At 47.3% G+C, this 17,234-nt stretch overlaps 1 protein-coding gene across 1 annotated transcript in view; it reads left to right on the top strand.

Annotated features, from left to right (window-relative positions):
• LOC144685209 (solute carrier family 53 member 1-like) overlaps positions 1–17,234 on the top strand; it is a 108,146-nt gene that overhangs the window by 79,890 nt on the left and 11,022 nt on the right. The window contains exons 7-11 of the mRNA XM_078549639.1: positions 9,937–10,018; positions 11,951–12,138; positions 12,793–12,972; positions 14,991–15,169; positions 16,333–16,511. Coding sequence (XP_078405765.1) covers positions 9,937–10,018; positions 11,951–12,138; positions 12,793–12,972; positions 14,991–15,169; positions 16,333–16,511 — 808 coding nt within the window. The remainder of the gene's footprint in view (positions 1–9,936; positions 10,019–11,950; positions 12,139–12,792; positions 12,973–14,990; positions 15,170–16,332; positions 16,512–17,234) is intronic.

Below are 17,234 nucleotides of genomic sequence, written 5' to 3' on the forward strand. Positions count from 1 at the left end.
AGAATGATGTGTGTATGTCTGTTCGTGTAAGATTACTGTGTATCCATCTGCCAGTGAGAGTTTAGATTGTGCATCTGTGTGTTTCAGTGTCAATGTATGTCGGCGTGTGATTGGAGTGTATGTCAGTGTGTGTTTGGAGTATATGTGTGATATTAGGGTGTGTCAGTGTGAGATTGGAGTGCGTGTGTGAGATTGGAGTGTGTGTGTCAGTGTGTGCTTGGAGTGTGTGTGTGTGTCAGTGTGAGATTGGAGTGCGTGTGTGAGATTGGAGTGTGTGTGTCAGTGTGTGCTTGGAGTGTATGTGTGTGTCAGTCTGAGATTGGAGTGTGTGTGTCAGCCTGAGATTGGAGTGTGTGTGTTTGTGTGTGCGTGTGCACGTGTGAGTTTGTGTGTGTGTGTCTGTCCGTGTCAATGCGAGATTGGGGTATGTATGAGATTGGATTATGAATGTGTGTGTATGTTAGTGAGAGATTGGAGCGTGTGTGTGTCAGTGTGAGATTGGAGTGTGTGTGTGTGTGTGTGTGTGTGTCTCAGTGTGAGTTTGGAGTTGTGTGGGGCAGTGAGATCTGGAGTGTGTGCGTGGGGGGCAGTGTGAGATTGGAGTGTGTGTGTGTGTCAGTGTGAGATTGGAGTGTGTGTGTGTGTCAGTGTGAGATTGGAGTGTGTGTGTGTGTCAGTGTGAGATTGGAGTGTGTATGTCAGTGTGAGATTGGAGTGTGTGTGTGTCAGTGTGAGATTGGGGTGCGTGTGAGAGATTTGTGTGTGTGTGTGTTAGTGTGAAATTGGAGTGTGTGTGTCAGCGTGAGACTGGAGTGTGTGTGTGAGACATTGCAGTATGTGTGTGTATCACCGTAAGATTGGAGTGTGTGTCAATGTGAAATTGGAGTGTGTGTGTGTTAGTGTGAGATTGGAGTGTGTGTGTGTCAGTGTGAGATTGGAATGTGTGTGTGTCAGTGTGAGATTGGAGTGTGTGTGAGAGATTGGCGTGTGTGTGTCAGTGTGAAATTGGAGTGTGTGTGTGTGTGTGTGTCAGTGTGCGATTGGAGTGTGTGTGTATTAGTGTGAGATTGGAGTGTGTGTGTATTAGTGTGAGATTGGAGTGTGTGTGTCAGTGTGAGATTGGAGTGTGTGTGAGAGATTGGTGTGTGTGTGTCAGTGTGAAATTGGAGTGCGTGTGTGTTAGTGTGATATTGGAGTATGTGCCAATGTGAGATTGGAATGTATGTGTGAGGTTGGTGTGTGTGTGTCAGCGTGAGATTGGAGTATGTGTGTGTGGGTGTGTCAGTGTGAGATTTGTGTGTATGTGCGTGTCAATGTGAGAATGATATGTGTGTGCGTGTTGGTGTAAGATTACAGTGTGTCCATCTGCCAGTGAGAGTTTAGATTGTGCATCTGTGTGTTTTGGTGTCCATGTATGTCGGTGTGTGTACGTGTCATTGGAGTGTATGTCAATGTGAGATTGGAGTGTATGTGTGATATTAGAGTGTGTGTCAGTGTGAGATTGGGGTGTGTGTGTCAGTGGGAGATTAGAGTGTGTGTGTATGTGTGTGCTTGGAGTGTGTGTGTGTGTGTGTGTCAGTGTGTGTTTAGATTGTGTGTGTGTGTCAGTGTGTGTTTAGATTGTGTGTGTGTGTCAGTGTGAGATTGGAGTGTGTGTCTCCATCTGAGATTGGAGTGTGTGTGTTTGTCAGTCTGAGATTGCGTGTTTGTGGGTGTGTGTGAGTGTCAGTGTGAGATTGGAGTGTGTGTGTGCATGCGTGAGTTTATGAATGTGTATGTGTGACAGTGTGAGATTGGAGTGTGTGTGTGTGTCAATATGCGAATGATATATGTGTGTGTGTTGGTGTAAGATTACAGTGTGTCCATCTGCCAGTGAGAGTTTATTTAGATTGTGCATCTGTGTGTTTCGGTGTCAATGTACGTCCGTGTGTGTACGTGTGATTGGAGTGTATGTCAGTGTGAGATTGGAGTGTATGTGTGATATTAGACTGTGTGTCAGTGTGAGATTGGAGTGTGTGTGTCAGTGTGAGATTGGAGTGTGTGTGTCAGTGTGAAATTGGAGTGTGTGTGTATTAGTGTGAGATTGGAGTGTGTGTCAGTGTGAGATTGGTGTGTGTGTCAGTGTGAAATTGGAGTGCGTGTGTGTTAGTGTGATATTGGAGTGTGTGCCAATGTGAGATTGGAGTGTATGTGTGAGATTGGTGTGCGTGTGTGTGTCAGCGTGAGATTGGAATGTGTACGTGTGTCAGTTTGAAATTGTTGTGTACGTGTGTGTCAATATGAGAATGATATGTATGTGTCTGTTCGTGTAAGATTACAGTGTATCCATCTGCCAGTGAGAGTTTAGACTGTGCATCTGTGTGTTTCAGTGTCAATGTATGTCGGCGTGTGATTGGAGTGTATGTCAGTGTGAGATTGGAGTCTATGTGTGATATTAGAGTGTGTCAGTGTGAGATTGGAGTGCGTGTGTGAGATTGGAGTGTGTGTGTCAGTGTGTGCTTGGAGTGTGTATGTCAGTGTGAGATTGGAGTGTGTGTGTGTCAGTGTGAGATTGGAGTGTGTGTGTGTCAGTGCGAGATTGGGGTGTGTGTGTGAGATTGGAGTGTGTGTGTCAGTGTGTGCTTGGAGTGTATGTGTGTGTCAGTCTGAGATTGGAGTGTGTGTGTCAGCCTGAGATTGGAGTGTGTGTGTTTGTGTGAAATTGAAGTGTGTATGTCAGTGTGAGATTGGAGTGTGTGTGTGTCAGTGTGAGACTGGAGTGTGTGTGTGTCAGTGTGAGATTGGGGTGCGTGTGTGAGGTTGGAGTGTGTGTGTCAGTATGAGATTGGAGTGTGTGTGTGTCAGTGTGAGATTGGGGTGCGTGTGTGAGGTTGGAGTGTGTGTGTCAGTATGAGATTGAAGTGTGTATGTCAGTGTGAGATTGGAGTGTGTGTGTGTCAGTGTGAGATTGGAGTGTGTGTGTGTCAGTGTGAGATTGGGGTGCGTGTGTGAGGTTGGAGTGTGTGTGTCAGTATGAGATTGGAGTGTGTGTGTGTCAGTGTGAGATTGGAGTGTGTGTGTGTCAGTGTGAAATTGGGGTGCGTGTGTGAGATTGGAGTGTGTGTGTCAGTGTGTGCTTGGAGTGTATGTGTGTGTCAGTCTGAGATTGGAGTGTGTGTGTCAGCCTGAGATTGGAGTGTGTGTGTTTGTGTGTGCGTGTGCGCGTGTGAGTTTGTGTGTGTGTGTCTGTCCGTGTCAATGCGAGATTGGGGTGTGTATGAGATTGGATTATGAATGTGTGTGTATGTTAGTGAGAGATTGGAGCGTGTGTGTGTCAGTGTGAGATTGGAGTGTGTGTGTGGGAGGCAGTGTGAGGTTGGAGTGCTTGTGTCAGTATGAGATTGGAGTGTGTGTGTGTCAGTGTGAGACTGGAGTGTGTGTGTCAGTGTGAGATTGGAGTGTGTGAGTGTGTCAGTGTGAGGTTGGAGTGTGTGTGTCAGTATGAGATTGTAGTGTGTGTGTGTCAGTGTGAGACTGGAGTGTGTGTGTGTCAGTGTGAGCTTGGAGTGTGTATGTCAGTGTGAGATTGGAGTGTGTGTGTGTCAGTGTGAGATTGGAGTGTGTGTGTGTCAGTGTGAGATTGGGGTGCATGTGAGAGATTTGTGTGTGTGTGTGTTAGTGTGAAATTGGAGTGTGTGTGTCAGCATGAGACTGGAGTGTGTGTGTGAGACATTGCAGTATGTGTGTGTATCACCGTAAGATTGGAGTGTGTGTCAGTGTGAAATTGGAGTGTGTGTGTGTTAGTGTGAGATTGGAGTGTGTGTGTGTCAGTGTGAGATTGGAATGTGTGTGTGTCAGTGTGAGATTGGAGTGTGTGTGAGAGATTGGCGTGTGTGTGTCAGTGTGAAATTGGAGTGTGTGTGTGTGTGTGTGTGTGTGTGTGTCAGTGTGAGATTGGAGTGTGTGTGAGAGATTGGCGTGTGTGTGCCAGTGTGAAATTGGAGTGCGTCTGTGTTAGTGTGAGATTGGAGTGTGTGCCAATGTGAGATTGGAGTGTATGTGTGAGATTGGAGTGTGTGTGTGTGTCATTGTGAGATTGGAGTGTGTACGTGTGTCAGTGTAAAATTGGTGTGTACGTGTATGTCAATATGAGATGTGTGTCTAGGTGTAAGATTACAGTGTGTCCATCTGCCAGTGAGAGTTTAGCTTGTGCATCTGTGTGTTTCGGTGTCAATGTATGTCGGCGTGTGATTGGAGTGTATGTCAGTGTGAGATTGGAGTGTATGTGTGATATTAGAGTGTGTGTCAGTGTGTGCTTGGAGTGTGTGTGTGTGTCAGTGTGTGCTTGGGGTGTATGTGTGTGTCAGTCTGAAATTGAAGTGTGTGTGTCAACCTGAGATTGGAGTGTGTGTGTTTGTGTGTGCGCGTGTGAGTTTGTGTGTGTTTGTGTCTGTCCGTGTCAATGCGAGATTGGGGTGTGTATGAGATTGGATTATGAATGTGTGTGTATGTCAGTGAGAGATTGGAGCGTGTGTGTGTGTGTCAGTGAGAGATTGGAGCGTGTGCGTGTGTCAGTGTGAGATTGGAGCGTGTGTGTGTTTGTCAGTGTGAGATTGGAGTGCGTGTGTGTTTGTCAGTGTGAGAATGGAGAGTGTGTGTTTGTCAGTGTGAGATTGGAGCGCGTGTGTGTGTGTCAGTGAGAGATTGGAGCGTGTGCGTGTGTCAGTGTGAGATTGGAGTGTGTGTGTTTGTCAGTGTGAGATTGGAGCGTGTGTATGTGTCAGTGTGAGGTTGGTATGTATGTGTGTGTTGGTGTAAAATTACAGTGTGTCCATCTGCCAGTGAGAGTTTAGATTGTGCATCTGTGTGTTTCGGTGTCAATGTATGTCGGTGTCTGTACGTGTGATTGGCGTGTATGTCAATGTGAGATTGAAGTGTATGTGTGATATTAGAGTGTGTGTCAGTGTGTGATTGGAGTGTGTGTGTCAGTGGGAGGTTAGAGTGTGTGTGTATGTGTGTGCTTGGAGTGTGTGTGTGTGTCAGTGTGTGCTTAGATTGTGTGTGTGTGTGTGTGTCAGTGTGAGATTGGAGTGTGTGTCTCCGTCTGAGATTGGAGCGTGTGTGTGTGTCAGTCTGAGATTGTGTGTGCGTGTGGGTGTGTGTGAGTGTCAGTGTGAGATTGGAGTGTGTGTGTGCACGCGTGAGTTTATGAATGTGTTTGTGTGTCAGTGTGAGATTGGAGTGTGTGTCAGTGTGAGATTGGAGCGTGTGTGTGTGTGTTAGTGTGAGGTTAGTGTGTATGTGTGTGTCAATATGAGAATGATATATGCATGTCTGTTAGTGTAAGATTACAGTGTGTCCATCTGCCAGTGAGAGTTTATTTAGATTGTGCATCTGTGTGTTTCGGTGTCAATGTATGTCCGTGTGTGTACGTGTGATTGGAGTGTATGTGTGACATTAGACTGTGTGTCAGTGTGAGATTGGAGTGTGTGTGTGAGATTGGAGTATGTTTATGATGTGTATGTGTGTCAGTGTGAGATTGGAGTGTATGTGTGAGATTGGAGTGTGTGTGTGAGATTGGAGTGTGTGTGTCTTTGGGAGATTAGAGTGTGTGTGTTAGTGTGAGATTGGAGTGTGTATGTGTGTCAGTGTGAGATTGGAGTGTGTGTCAGTCTGAGATTGTGTATGTGTCGGTGTGTGTGTGTGTGTGTCAGTGTGAGATTGGAGTGTTTGTGTTTGTGTGTGCACGCGTGAGTTTGTGTGTGTGTGTGTGTCAGTATCAATGTGAGATTGGAGTGTGTATGAGATTGGAGTATGTTTATGAATGTGTATGTGTGTCAGTGTGAGATTGGAGTGTATGTGTAAGATTGGAGTGTGTGTGTCAGTGTGTGCTTGGAGTGTATATGTGCGTGTCAATGTGAGAATGAAATGTGTGTTGGTGTAAGATTACAGTGTATCCATCTGCCAGTGAGAGTTTAGATTGCACGTTTGTATGTTTCGGTGTCAATGTATGTCAGTGTGTATATCAGCATGAGATTGGAGTGTGTGTGTACAAGTGTGATTGGAGTGTGTGTGTGAGATTGGAGTGTGTGTCAGTTTGAGATTGGAGTGTGTGTGTGGATGTGTCAGTGTGAGATTGGAGTGTGCGTGTGTGTCTGTGTATGTCAGACTATGATTGAATGTGTGTATGTGTGTCAGTGTGAGATTGGAGAGTGTATGGGTGGCAGTGTGAGATTGGAGTGTGTGTGTCAGTGTGAGATTGCAGTGTGTGTGTGTCAGTGTGAGATTGGAGTGTGTGTGTGTCAGTGTGAGATTGGAGAGTGTATGGGTGGCAGTGTGAGATTGGAGTGTGTGTGGGTGGCAGTGTGAGATTGGAGTGTGTGTGGGTGGCAGTGTGAGATTGCAGTGTGTGTGTGTCAGTGTGAGATTGGAGTGTGTGTGTGTCAGTGTGAGATTGGAGTGTGTGTGTGTCAGTGTGAGATTGGAGTGTTTGTGAGAGATTGGAGAGTGTGTGTGTCAGTGTGAGATTGGAGTGTGTGTGTGTGTCAGTGTGAGATTGGATCATGTGTATGGGTGTGTCAGTGTGAGGTTGGAGTGTGTGTGTGTCAGTGTGAGAGTGGAGTGTGTGTGTGACATTGGGGTATGTGTGTGTGTCAGTGTAAGATTGGAGTGTGTCAGTGTGAAATAGGAGCGTGTGTGTGTTAGTGTGAGATTGGAGTGTGTGCCAATGTGAGATTGGAGTGTGTGTGTATGTGGCAGTGTGAGATTGGAGTGTGTGTGTCTGGCAGTGTGAGATTGGAGTGTAGCAGTGTGTGTGAGAGATTGGAGAGTGTGTGTATGTCAGTGTGAGATTGGAGTGTGTGTGTGTGTTAATATGAGAATGATATGTGTGCGTGTTGGTGTAAGATTACAGTGTGTCCATCTGCCAGTGAGAGTTTAGATTGTGCGTTTGTGTGTTTCGGTGTCAATGTATGTCGGTGTGCGTATGTGTGATTGGAGTGCATGTCAGTATGAGATTGGAGCGTATGTGTGAGATTAGAGTGTGTGTCAGTGGGAGATTGGACTGTGTGTGTGTCAGTGGGAGATTAGGGTGTGTGTGTCAGTGGGAGATTAGAGTCTGCGTGTGTGTCAATGTGTGCATGGAGTGTATGTTTGTTAATCTGAGATTGTGTGTGTGTGTCAGTGTGAGATTGGAGTGTGTGTCAGTGTGAGATTGGAGTGTGTGTGTGTGTCAGTGTGAGTTTGGAGTGTGTGTGTGGGGGGCAGTGTGAGATTGAAGTGTGTGTGTGTGTCAGTGTGAGATTGGAGTGTGTGAGTGTCAATGTGTGGTTGGAGTGTGTCAGTGTGAGATTGGAGTGTGTGTGTGTCATTGTGAGATTGGAGTGTGTGTGTCAGTGTGAGATTGGAGTGTGTGTGTGTGTGTGTCACTGTGAGATTGGAGTGTGTGTGTGGGGGGCAGTGTGATATTGGAGTGTGTGAGTGTGAGGTTGGAGTGTGTGTGTATGTGTCAGTGTGAGATTGGAGTGTGAGAGTGTCAATGTGTGGTTGGAGTGTGTCAGTGTGAGATTGGAGTGTGTGTGACAGTGAGAGATTGGAGTGTGTGTTAGTGTGAGATTGGAGTGTGTTTGTCAGTGTGAGATTGGAGTGTGTGTGTCAGTGTGAGATTGGAGTGTGTGTGTCAGTGTGAGATTGGAGTGTGTGTGTGCGTGTCAGTGTGAGATTGGAGTGTGTGTGGGGGGCAGTGTGAGATTGGAGTGTGTGTTAGTGTGAGATTGGAGTGTGTTTGTCAGTGTGAGATTGGAGTGTGTGTGTCAGTGTGAGATTGGAGTGTGTGTGTCAGTGTGAGATTGGAGTGTGTGTGTGCGTGTCAGTGTGAGATTGGAGTGTGTGTGGGGGGCAGTGTGAGATTGGAGTGTGTGTGCGTGTCAGTGTGAGGTTGGAGTGTGTGTGTCAGTGTGAGATTGGAGAGTGTGTGTGGGTTAGTGTGAGATTTGAGTGTGCGTGTGTCAGTGTGAGATCGGAGTGTTTGTGTGTGTGTGAGAGATTGAAGTGTGTGTGTGTGAGTATATGGCAGTATGAGATTGGAGTGTGTGTGTCTGGCAGTGTGAGATTGGAGTTTGGCAGTGTGTGTGAGAGATTCGAGAGTGTGTGTGTGTCAGTGTGAGATTGGAGTGTATATGTGTGTTAATATGAGAATGACATGTGTGTGTGTTGGTGTAAGATTACAGTGTGTCCATCTGCCAGTGAGAGTTTAGACTGTGCGTTTGTGTGTTTCGGTGTCAATGTATGTCGGTGTGTGTATGTGTGATTGGAGTGCATGTCAGTATGAGATTGGAGCGTATGTGTGAGATTAGAGTGTGTGTCAGTGGGAGATTGGAGTGCGTGTGTGAGATTGGAGTGTGTGTGTGTGTCAGTGGGAGATTAGAGTCTGCGTGTGTGTCAATGTGTGCTTGGAGTGTGTGTGTGTCAGTGTGAGATTGGAGTGTGTGTGTGTCAGTGTGAGATTGGAGTTTGTGTGTGTCGGTGTATGTCAGACTGTGATTGAATGTGTGTGTGTGTCATTTTGAGATCGGAGTATATGTGTGTGTGTGTGGGGGGCAGTGTGAGATTGGAGCATATGCTTGTGTCAGTGTGAGATTGGAGCATGTGTGTTTGTCAGTGTGAGACTGGAGTGCGTGTGTGTTTGTCAGTGTGAGATTGGAGCGCGTATGTGTTTGTCAGTGTGCGATTGGAGCATGGGTGTGTGTCAGTGTGAGGTTGGAGTGTGTGTGTCAGTGTGAGGTTGAAGTGTGTGTGTCAGTGTGAGGTTGGAGTGTGTGTGTGTGTGTCAGTGTGAGGTTGAAGTGTGTGTGTCAGTGTGAGGTTGGAGTGTGTGTGTCAGTGTGAGGTTGGAGTGTGTGTGTGTGTGTCAGTGTGAGGTTGGAGTGTGTGTGTGTTTCAGTGTGAGATTGGAGTGCATGTGTGTCAGTGTGAGATTGGAGTGTGTGTGTGTGTGTGTCAGTGTGAGATTGGAGTGTGTGTGTGTCAGTGTGTGGTTGGAGTGTGTCAGTGTGAGATTGGAGTGTGTGCATGTGAGATTGGAGTGTGTACGTGTCATTATGAGAGTGGAGTGTGTGTGGGTTTGTGCGTGTGTCAGCGTGAGATTGGAGGGTGCGTTTGTGTGTCAATGCAAGATTGGAGTGAGTGTGTGTGTCTGTGAGAGATTAGGGTGTGTGTGTCAGTGTGAGATTGGAGTTTGCATGTGTGTGTCAGTACAAGATTGGAGCGTGTGTGTTAACGTGAGATTGGAGTGTGTGTATGGGTGTTTGCGTGTGTCAGTGTGAGATTGGAGAGTGTGTGTGTGTCAGTGTGAGATTGATGAGTGTGTGTCAGTGTGAGATTGGTGTGTGTGTGTCAGTGTGAGATTGGAGTGTGCGTGTGTGTGTGCCAATGCAAGATTGGTGTGTGTGTGTCAGTACAAGATTGGTGAGTGTGTGTGTGTCAGTGTGCGATGGGAGTATGTGTGTTTGTGTGTCTGTGTCTGTGTGTGTGTGCGCGCGCAAGTGTGTCAGTGTCAATGTGAGATTGGACTGTGTTTATTAATGTGTGTCTGTGTTTGTGTGCGATTGGTGTGTGTGTGTTTGTGTGTGTATGCGTGTGCACAAATGTGTGTCAGTGTCAATGTGGGTTTGAAGTGTGTTTATTAATGTGTGTGTGTCATTGTGAGATTGGAATGTGTGTGTGTCAGCGTGAGATTGGAGTGTGTGTCAGTGTGCGATTGGTGTGTGTGTGTGTGTGTGTGTGAGAGAGAGAGAGAGAGAGGGAGGAAGAAAGAGAGATTAGAGTATGTGTCAGTATATTGTGTGTGTTGGATGGAGATGGTTTGAGGGGATGATGACTGGGTTCAAGTTTTTCCAGAATGACTGCAGAACAGTTCTAACCTCCAATATTAAAGTGTTGTATTCTGTGACTCCTCAGACTGCTCCAGTGTGGACAACCTTTCGGGTGGGGCTGCAGTGTGGAATCATCCTGGCACTGATGGTGCTGATAATCATCAAAGGTAAGCATTTGGCACCAGCCAACTGGGAAGGAGCAAAGGTCTCATTGTGTATTCTCAAGTTATTTGTAAACAACACTTCTGACAGGCTGGCACGAATAATTCAGCGACATCTGCGTATCAAGTGACTGTAGCAGACAGGCAGCTCCAGTAACACAGGTCAGCACGACATTCACTGTCAAAAGGGTAATGAGTAGAGGGAGGCCTAGCTCACAGGCTGCAGAGTGAGATGCCTGCCGGCCTGTTTTACAGCCTCCCATGTAACTTCACGCTTCCAAGATCTGCAGGGCAGAGCTCTGAAGAAGAGTCATTCGGACTCGAAATGTTAACTCTGTTTCTCTCTCCACAGATGCTGCCAGACCTGCTGAGTTTTTCCAGCATTTTCTGTTTTTATTTCGGATTTCCAGCATCCGCAGTATTTTGCTTTCATCTCAGATAGTGTTACTTGCTGCAGCTCAATATTAATAGTTTAGAAAAGAGGACATTTGAATATTTACCTTTCTCTGAAATTCTCTGAATTAACACTTCCGCGGAATGAAATACTCATAAGAAAAGTAGCATGGGATGTCTGACATATTTCACGGGGCTTGTGTCTTGTTCCTCTTGTCGCTTCTGCAGGCTGGAATTGGGCATGTAAGGAAGCACAGGCACCACAAAGGCCTATTGGTAACGTTGTTAGCTCACCATAGACGTATATTCCTGGAGACTTCATATGGAGCTACTGCCTCTAACCACCTCACCCAATATGTCCCACCTCCCACAGCCAATCAGTAATGAATGGATTCTGCATTACCCAGCTGGATGATCCTTGACTGTCAGTCAAACAACCCAATGTCCAACATTTATCCAACGCTCACTGACCTATCAAACTCTCTCTTGCCTTCGATCCTAACCTCTTCGTTTAGTTCTCCACTTGAAGGCAGGTCCCACCCACAGGGCCACCATCTCCACTGTGGGTAGGGCAAGGAGTTGGTCCCAAATCCACCCCAGCCGGAATGGGGATCGAAACCCGTGCTGTTGGTCCCAATCTGACCCACACCGGCCGTCCAGCCAACCAGCACCCCTCAAGGAATCCAGGTTGCTGTGACAACATGCACTTTTACATGTATGTTGTAGCCTGGAGCTAGGGAGAGTGACGGTAGAGGCTCTAACGTTCTTTCCTTCACACGGCCGACCAGGAATCTCTCCCATTCTTTCCGTCTGCCATTGATGTGTGTTGGAAGGATTTGCAGGTTGAACCTCAGCCTGTTAGTCCATCAAGTCCTGGCTCATCTTCTGCCTCAACTCCATTTTCCCTCCTGCTCCCCACATCTCTCGATTCCCCGAGACACCAAAAATCCGTTTATCCCAGCCTTAAACGTGTTCAGTGATGGAGCATCCACAACCCCTGGGCTAGACAATTCCAAAGATTCACAACCCTTTGAGTGAAGACATTTCTCCTCACCTCAGTCCTAAATGATCGGCCCCTTATCATGAGACAGTGACCCCGTGTTCTAGATTCCCCAGCCAGGGGGTAACAATCTCTCAGTGTCCAACCTATCAAACCCCATCAGAACCTTGCACAAAACCTAACCTGCAGCAGCAGCAGCCAAACACAGGAGGTGTGACAAAGATTGACATTTCAATGGACCAATTAATGCAGTAGAAAAATAATCACAAGTTTTGAGAATTCGATCAAAAGACCCTGAGTGAAGCTAAATTATTCTTACAAATTGCACCTGTAGATAAATCCACAAGAGGTGTAAATACTGAAATTTCTCCAGTGCCTCTATATTCTTTATATAATACGGTGGCCAGAATTGCCCTAGTTAAACTTGCTGTCCAATCACAGTGTTTTGTTACAGGCCATTGGTCAAGTGGCAAGCCTGTTGCCTCCACCTATCCATGGCCAGAACAGTATTACATCATTCCTCACTGAATTTGATTTTTCCCTAGGTATCTACGTATCCCAGGAAGCCAGCGTGTGGCCTCTACTTAGGGCCTATAGAGGAGGCTTCATTGTGATCGAGTTTGTCTTCCTGTTGGGAATTAACACCTATGGCTGGAGAAAGGCCGGAGTGAACCACACTTTGATTTTTGAACTTGACCCCAGGAACCACCTCTCCCACCATCAATTCTTTGAGGTGAGTCTGATGACACCCTTCCTAAGCGAGAGTGGGAGCTGCTGACTTGTCAAGGCCGTAGAAGAGGGTAACCCAACACTCTGAGAAATTGGGCTGAAGTCAGACACCAATTTTCCACCGGGCCTGGTTTTACTCTCCATTGAGGACCTAAAACAGGAGCTGGTGCAATACTCTATATACAGGGGCACCGTGGTGAAGCAGCTGTGTCACTGGACTAAAGTAATCCAGAGAATATGACATCAAATCCCACCATGGTAGCCGGAGAATTTCAATTCAGTGTTTAAAAATATGCAACTAAGAAGTTGGCATCAGTAAATGTGACTGTGAAGCTGTTTGATTATCATAAAATGTCCCTTTTGGGAAATCAGCTAACTATACTTGGTTTGGCCTACTTGTGACTGTAGGCCCACAGCATTGTCGTTGACCCTGAACTCCTCTGAAGTAGCCACACAAGCCATTCATTTGCACCCAGCCAATCACCACCATCTTCTCAGGATGGGCAATAAATGCTGGCCTTGCCAGCGATGCCCAAGAAAGAACTTTATAAAGTATGTTTGTTCATGATTTTTCACCATGTGGGCAATGTGTCAGTGGATTCTGTGTGCGATAGGCCCAAATATTTGAGAGTTTCTCATGTGCCTCTTTCCCTTCCAGCTAGCGGGTTTCCTGGGGGTCCTCTGGTGCTTGAGTTTGCTCGCCTGCCTCTTCAGTACTTACATCCACACTCCAATGCCAGTCAATCCCTTGGCCCTGTATGGATTCATGTTGTTGATGCTCCTGAACCCCACCAAAACCTTCTACTACAAGTCCCGGGTCTGGTTATTAAAAGTCCTGGTAAGTACATTAGCACTGCACTGGGAGAAAGCAAGAATTTGCATTTATATAGCGTCTTTCATGCCCTCAGGATGCCCCAAAGAAAAGAAGGCTGAGAGGAGATCTGATAGAGGTGCTCAAAACCATGAGTAGATAGGGAGAAACTGTTCCCACACATGAAAGGACTGAGAACGAGAGGGCACAGGTTTAAAGCAATTAGTAAAAGAAGCAAAAAAAGTGATAAGGAAATATTTTTTTCACGGTTAAGCGAGTGGTTAAGGCCTGGAATGCACCACCCGAGAGGCAGGTTCAACTGAAACATTCAAAAGGGAATCAGAATGTTATCTGAAATGGGGAAGAATGTGCAGGGATACGTGGAGAAGGAGGGAGAATGGCACGAGGCGAATTGCTCATTCAGAGAGCTGGTCCAGACACGATGGGCCAAATGGCCTCCTCCTGTGCCATAACAATTCTGTGGTTCTGTACGAAAAACAGCACCTGGATGGGAAAAGGCTCCATTTTCCAGCTGTGAATCCCTATGAATGGGAAGGATCCCATTCTTGTGACTCTTGCTTCCTAAACCCCTTGATAACTTAACCTTCAGGCAACGGTGACCAGCACTGAGAATCCTTGCAGAAAGACCTGCATGGTCTCACTGTCCTTGTCGGGTGGAGCAGATGAGAGGAGTGTTGAGGTTACATGCTCCTTTGTCCTACTGGAGGTAGAGAGAAATCCCTGGGAGAAGTTCCCTCGCCTACCATGTCCGCTCAGCAGCTGGTAGAGGGTTAGTCAGCGTGTGTGTGTACTGCCATTCTTACCAGGGAATGGCACGGCGTCAGAGGTCAGAATAGCCCCCCTCCCCCCCTCCCCCACCCGCCAGTAAACAAAGGCCAGGATAGCCCCCCTCCCCCCCTCCCCCACCCGCCAGTAAACAAAGGCCAGGATAGCACACCTCCCCCCCTCCCCCCTCCCCCACCCGCCAGTAAACAAAGGCCAGGATAGCCCCCCTCGCCCCCTCCCCCACCCGCCAGTAAACAAAGGCCAGGATAGCCCCCCTCCCCCCCTCCCCCACCCGCCAGTAAACAAAGGCCAGGATAGCACACCTCCCCCCCTCCCCCCTCCCCCACCCGCCAGTAAACAGAGGCCAGGATAGCCCCCCTCCCCCCCTCCCCCACCCACCAGTAAACAAAGGCCAGGATCTTCCATTCGTCGGGCGGGCTCGGTGGGAGCAGGAGGGGGTGGTCGCGGTGCCTGCGATCAGCTCCGCGCCGCGATTTCACGCCGATGGGCCAATTGAGGCCCGCCCTGCATGGATCGTGAGCGGCAGCACTGAGCGCCTGCCTGTGAGGGCGAAGGCACAGAGCTGCCTCAGGGAAATTGAAACGCTTTAAGAAATAATTAATAAAGAGCAGAAAAATTCGATGAAACATGTCCCTTCATGTGACTGTGTCACGTGAGATGCTTTTAAGTTCAAATGAAACTTTTTATTTAATTTGTAACAGCCTCAGGAAACCTCATCCAGATCATGGATGAGGTTCCCTAAAAAATGTAAAAGCCGCTTGGCCTTTTCGCCTGCCCGTTAACTGTAAGGTTGGACGGTCAACGTAAAATTCAGGTTCATTACCTGGTTAGTGGCCTTAATAGGCCTTTCGATTATCAGCAGGCATAGAGCCAACTCCAGAACCGGGTGACACACTTCCATGATAACTTGCAAAAGGCCCAAAGAGGGGTTAAGAATTTCTTTCAATGCAACAAGTTATTGCGACCTGGAACGCCCTGCCTGAAAGGGTGGCGAGACCAGATTCAAGCAAAGTTTTTTTTAAAGCGGAATCGGACAAATGCCCGAAAGGGGAAATGTTTGCAGGACTATGGAGAAAGGGCAGGCGGCAGTGTGCGACCCTTTGAATAAAATCGTTCATAGAGTTAGCACAAGGCAGAGTGGGCCGACTGCTTCTGTAACTGAAAGATCCTGCGATTCAGCTGATCCGTGATGTGGGGTTTGGGCTTTAACGGTTCTGTCTTCGATTCCTCCGAAACAGTGTCGCTCGGTAACGGCTCCGTTCCATAAGGTCAGCTTCGCTGATTTCTGGCTGGCCGATCAACTCAACAGCATGGGGACCGTCTTCCTCGACCTCTGGTCCCTGATCTGCTTCTACACCTTTGAAGTGAACTGGGAAAACAACCAGGGCCTCCTGAGCCCACCAGCAGGTGAAACACAATGTTCAAAATAACTATCGTCAGTGAGTCCCACCACATAATGTAACTGTGTGTCGACACAAGAGGGGAACGTTCTGTATTTATTAAAGACTTGAAATACGCAGAAGTAAAAAGACTGGCAATACGCACTGCCGGTGGGTCTTAGTCTGTACATTTTTTATTTGATCTCTGAGTGGACAAAAGGGGGCAAAGCTGGCATTTATTGCCCATCCCTAGTTGTCCTTGAGAAGGTGATGGCAGTGGTAAACCATTTTCTTGACTCACTGCAGTCATTGAGGTGAAGGTGCTCCCACTATGGTCACAGACGGGGGCTTCTAGGGTAGTGAGCCAGTGATAATAAAGGAATAGCTGATATAGGTCCAAGTCAGGGTGGTGTGTGAATTGGAGGAGAAGTTTTAAAAATTCATTCATGGGACGTGGGCATCGCTGGCTGGGCCAGCATTTATTGCCCATCCTTAATTGCCCTGGAGAAGGCGGTAGTGAGCTGCCTTCTTGCACGCTGCAGTCCATGCGGTGTAGGTACACATTTGGAGGCTACGGTTTTGCTTCTCCGGTCACATGAGAGGAGGCCTTGACGACTGGCTGCAGTGCATCCTGTGGATAGTACACAGTGGAAAGCAATGGGCTGATGAGCCTTGGTAGCAGGAGTGCCGATTCAGCAGAATGCTATGTCCTGGGTGGTGTTGAGCTTTTTCAGTGTTCTTGTAGCTACTCCCAAACAGGAGAGCGGTGAATTTTTGGTCCAGTTCTTCACCAAAAGTGCCAATTGGTGCTTAATTGACTTCTTTTTCTGGGATGTTATATCACACATTGGCTGTCCCCCTGCCTGAAGGTTTCTCCCCCACCCCAAACCTCGCTTACAGGCCATGAATTTTCTGGTTCTCTGTTTTAGCGACATATGAATATTTGGGCCGCAACTCAGAAAAGTTCCCGCACTTTCAGAAGTGAAGAGGAAAGTTTAGATAAGTGCAGCTCTGTTAATTAAACATGTCCTATATGCTGATGCACATTAATAGAGACAATGTCATTACATTCTAGTGAGTTGTCAGCCCTTCCTCACACATCATGTACTGGAATTTTTATTGAGAATCCTGTACGTGACATTCACTTCACTTTGTTCTAACATGATGTCTTTTTGCCTGCCGCAGATAAATTTGGGGGCACTGGTTACTCCTATGGAGTGACCTGTATCATCCAGTGTATCCCGCCCTGGATCCGATTCGCCCAGTGTCTCCGTCGATACAGGGACAGCAGGAATGCATTCCCACATTTGGCGAATGCCGGAAAGTACTCCACGGTTTTCATCATGGTGACCTTTGCTGCCCTGTACTCAACTGAAAAAGGCAAGTTAAATTGCTTGTCTACTGATCCAGGACACACCTAGTTAGCCAGAGAGAGAGAGAGAGAGATGCTTCACCGCATCTAAGGTCCGCTCACTGAGTTAGCGATCAGCAAATGGGAGAGAGAAGGTGTCAGTTCAGATTTGGTGAACACTTTACTCCACCCAGGTACAACTCGTGCGAAGATTTTCTAACGCTGGAGGGTTTTTGCACCCTCTGATTCTTAAAGACTATGATTTTTCTCCAAAACCACGTGGGTATTTTTAAAAATAAAAACTAAAACTCCCTTTGAATCCTGAGGGTGCCCATTTCCAGCGGCCAAACGAAAATCGACACTTTTCGAGACAGGAAGGAGGGGGGTGATCAGTCATTACAGAGGCCAAAAATAGTCCGATTATGACGGGAGTCAGCCACCCCCATTGGGAGGATAAGCAACACATACTCAGATAGTTCATGATTTACGAGAGTGTAAAGTTAGTGGCAGTGAGCATCTGGGGTTTTGGCAGCTGTTTGCAGTGAACGGTTTCACAATAGGGGTTTACTGTAACTGAGGGTGATGGGCTAAAAATGCACTGGGGGTGGGGGGAGAGAGAATGGAGCAGCAATCGAAAGAAGCTTAAAAACCTCTTCCAATCGCTCCAGCACTGGCAGCCGAGCCTTCAGCTCCCTAGGACTTGGAAGCTCTGGGATCTTCTCCCTCAATCTCTCTGCTCCTTTTAAGATTAT

The sequence above is a fragment of the Cetorhinus maximus genome, chromosome 10, assembly GCF_964194155.1.
Source record: "Cetorhinus maximus chromosome 10, sCetMax3.hap1.1, whole genome shotgun sequence".
Classification (NCBI taxonomy): Eukaryota; Metazoa; Chordata; class Chondrichthyes; order Lamniformes; family Cetorhinidae; genus Cetorhinus; species Cetorhinus maximus.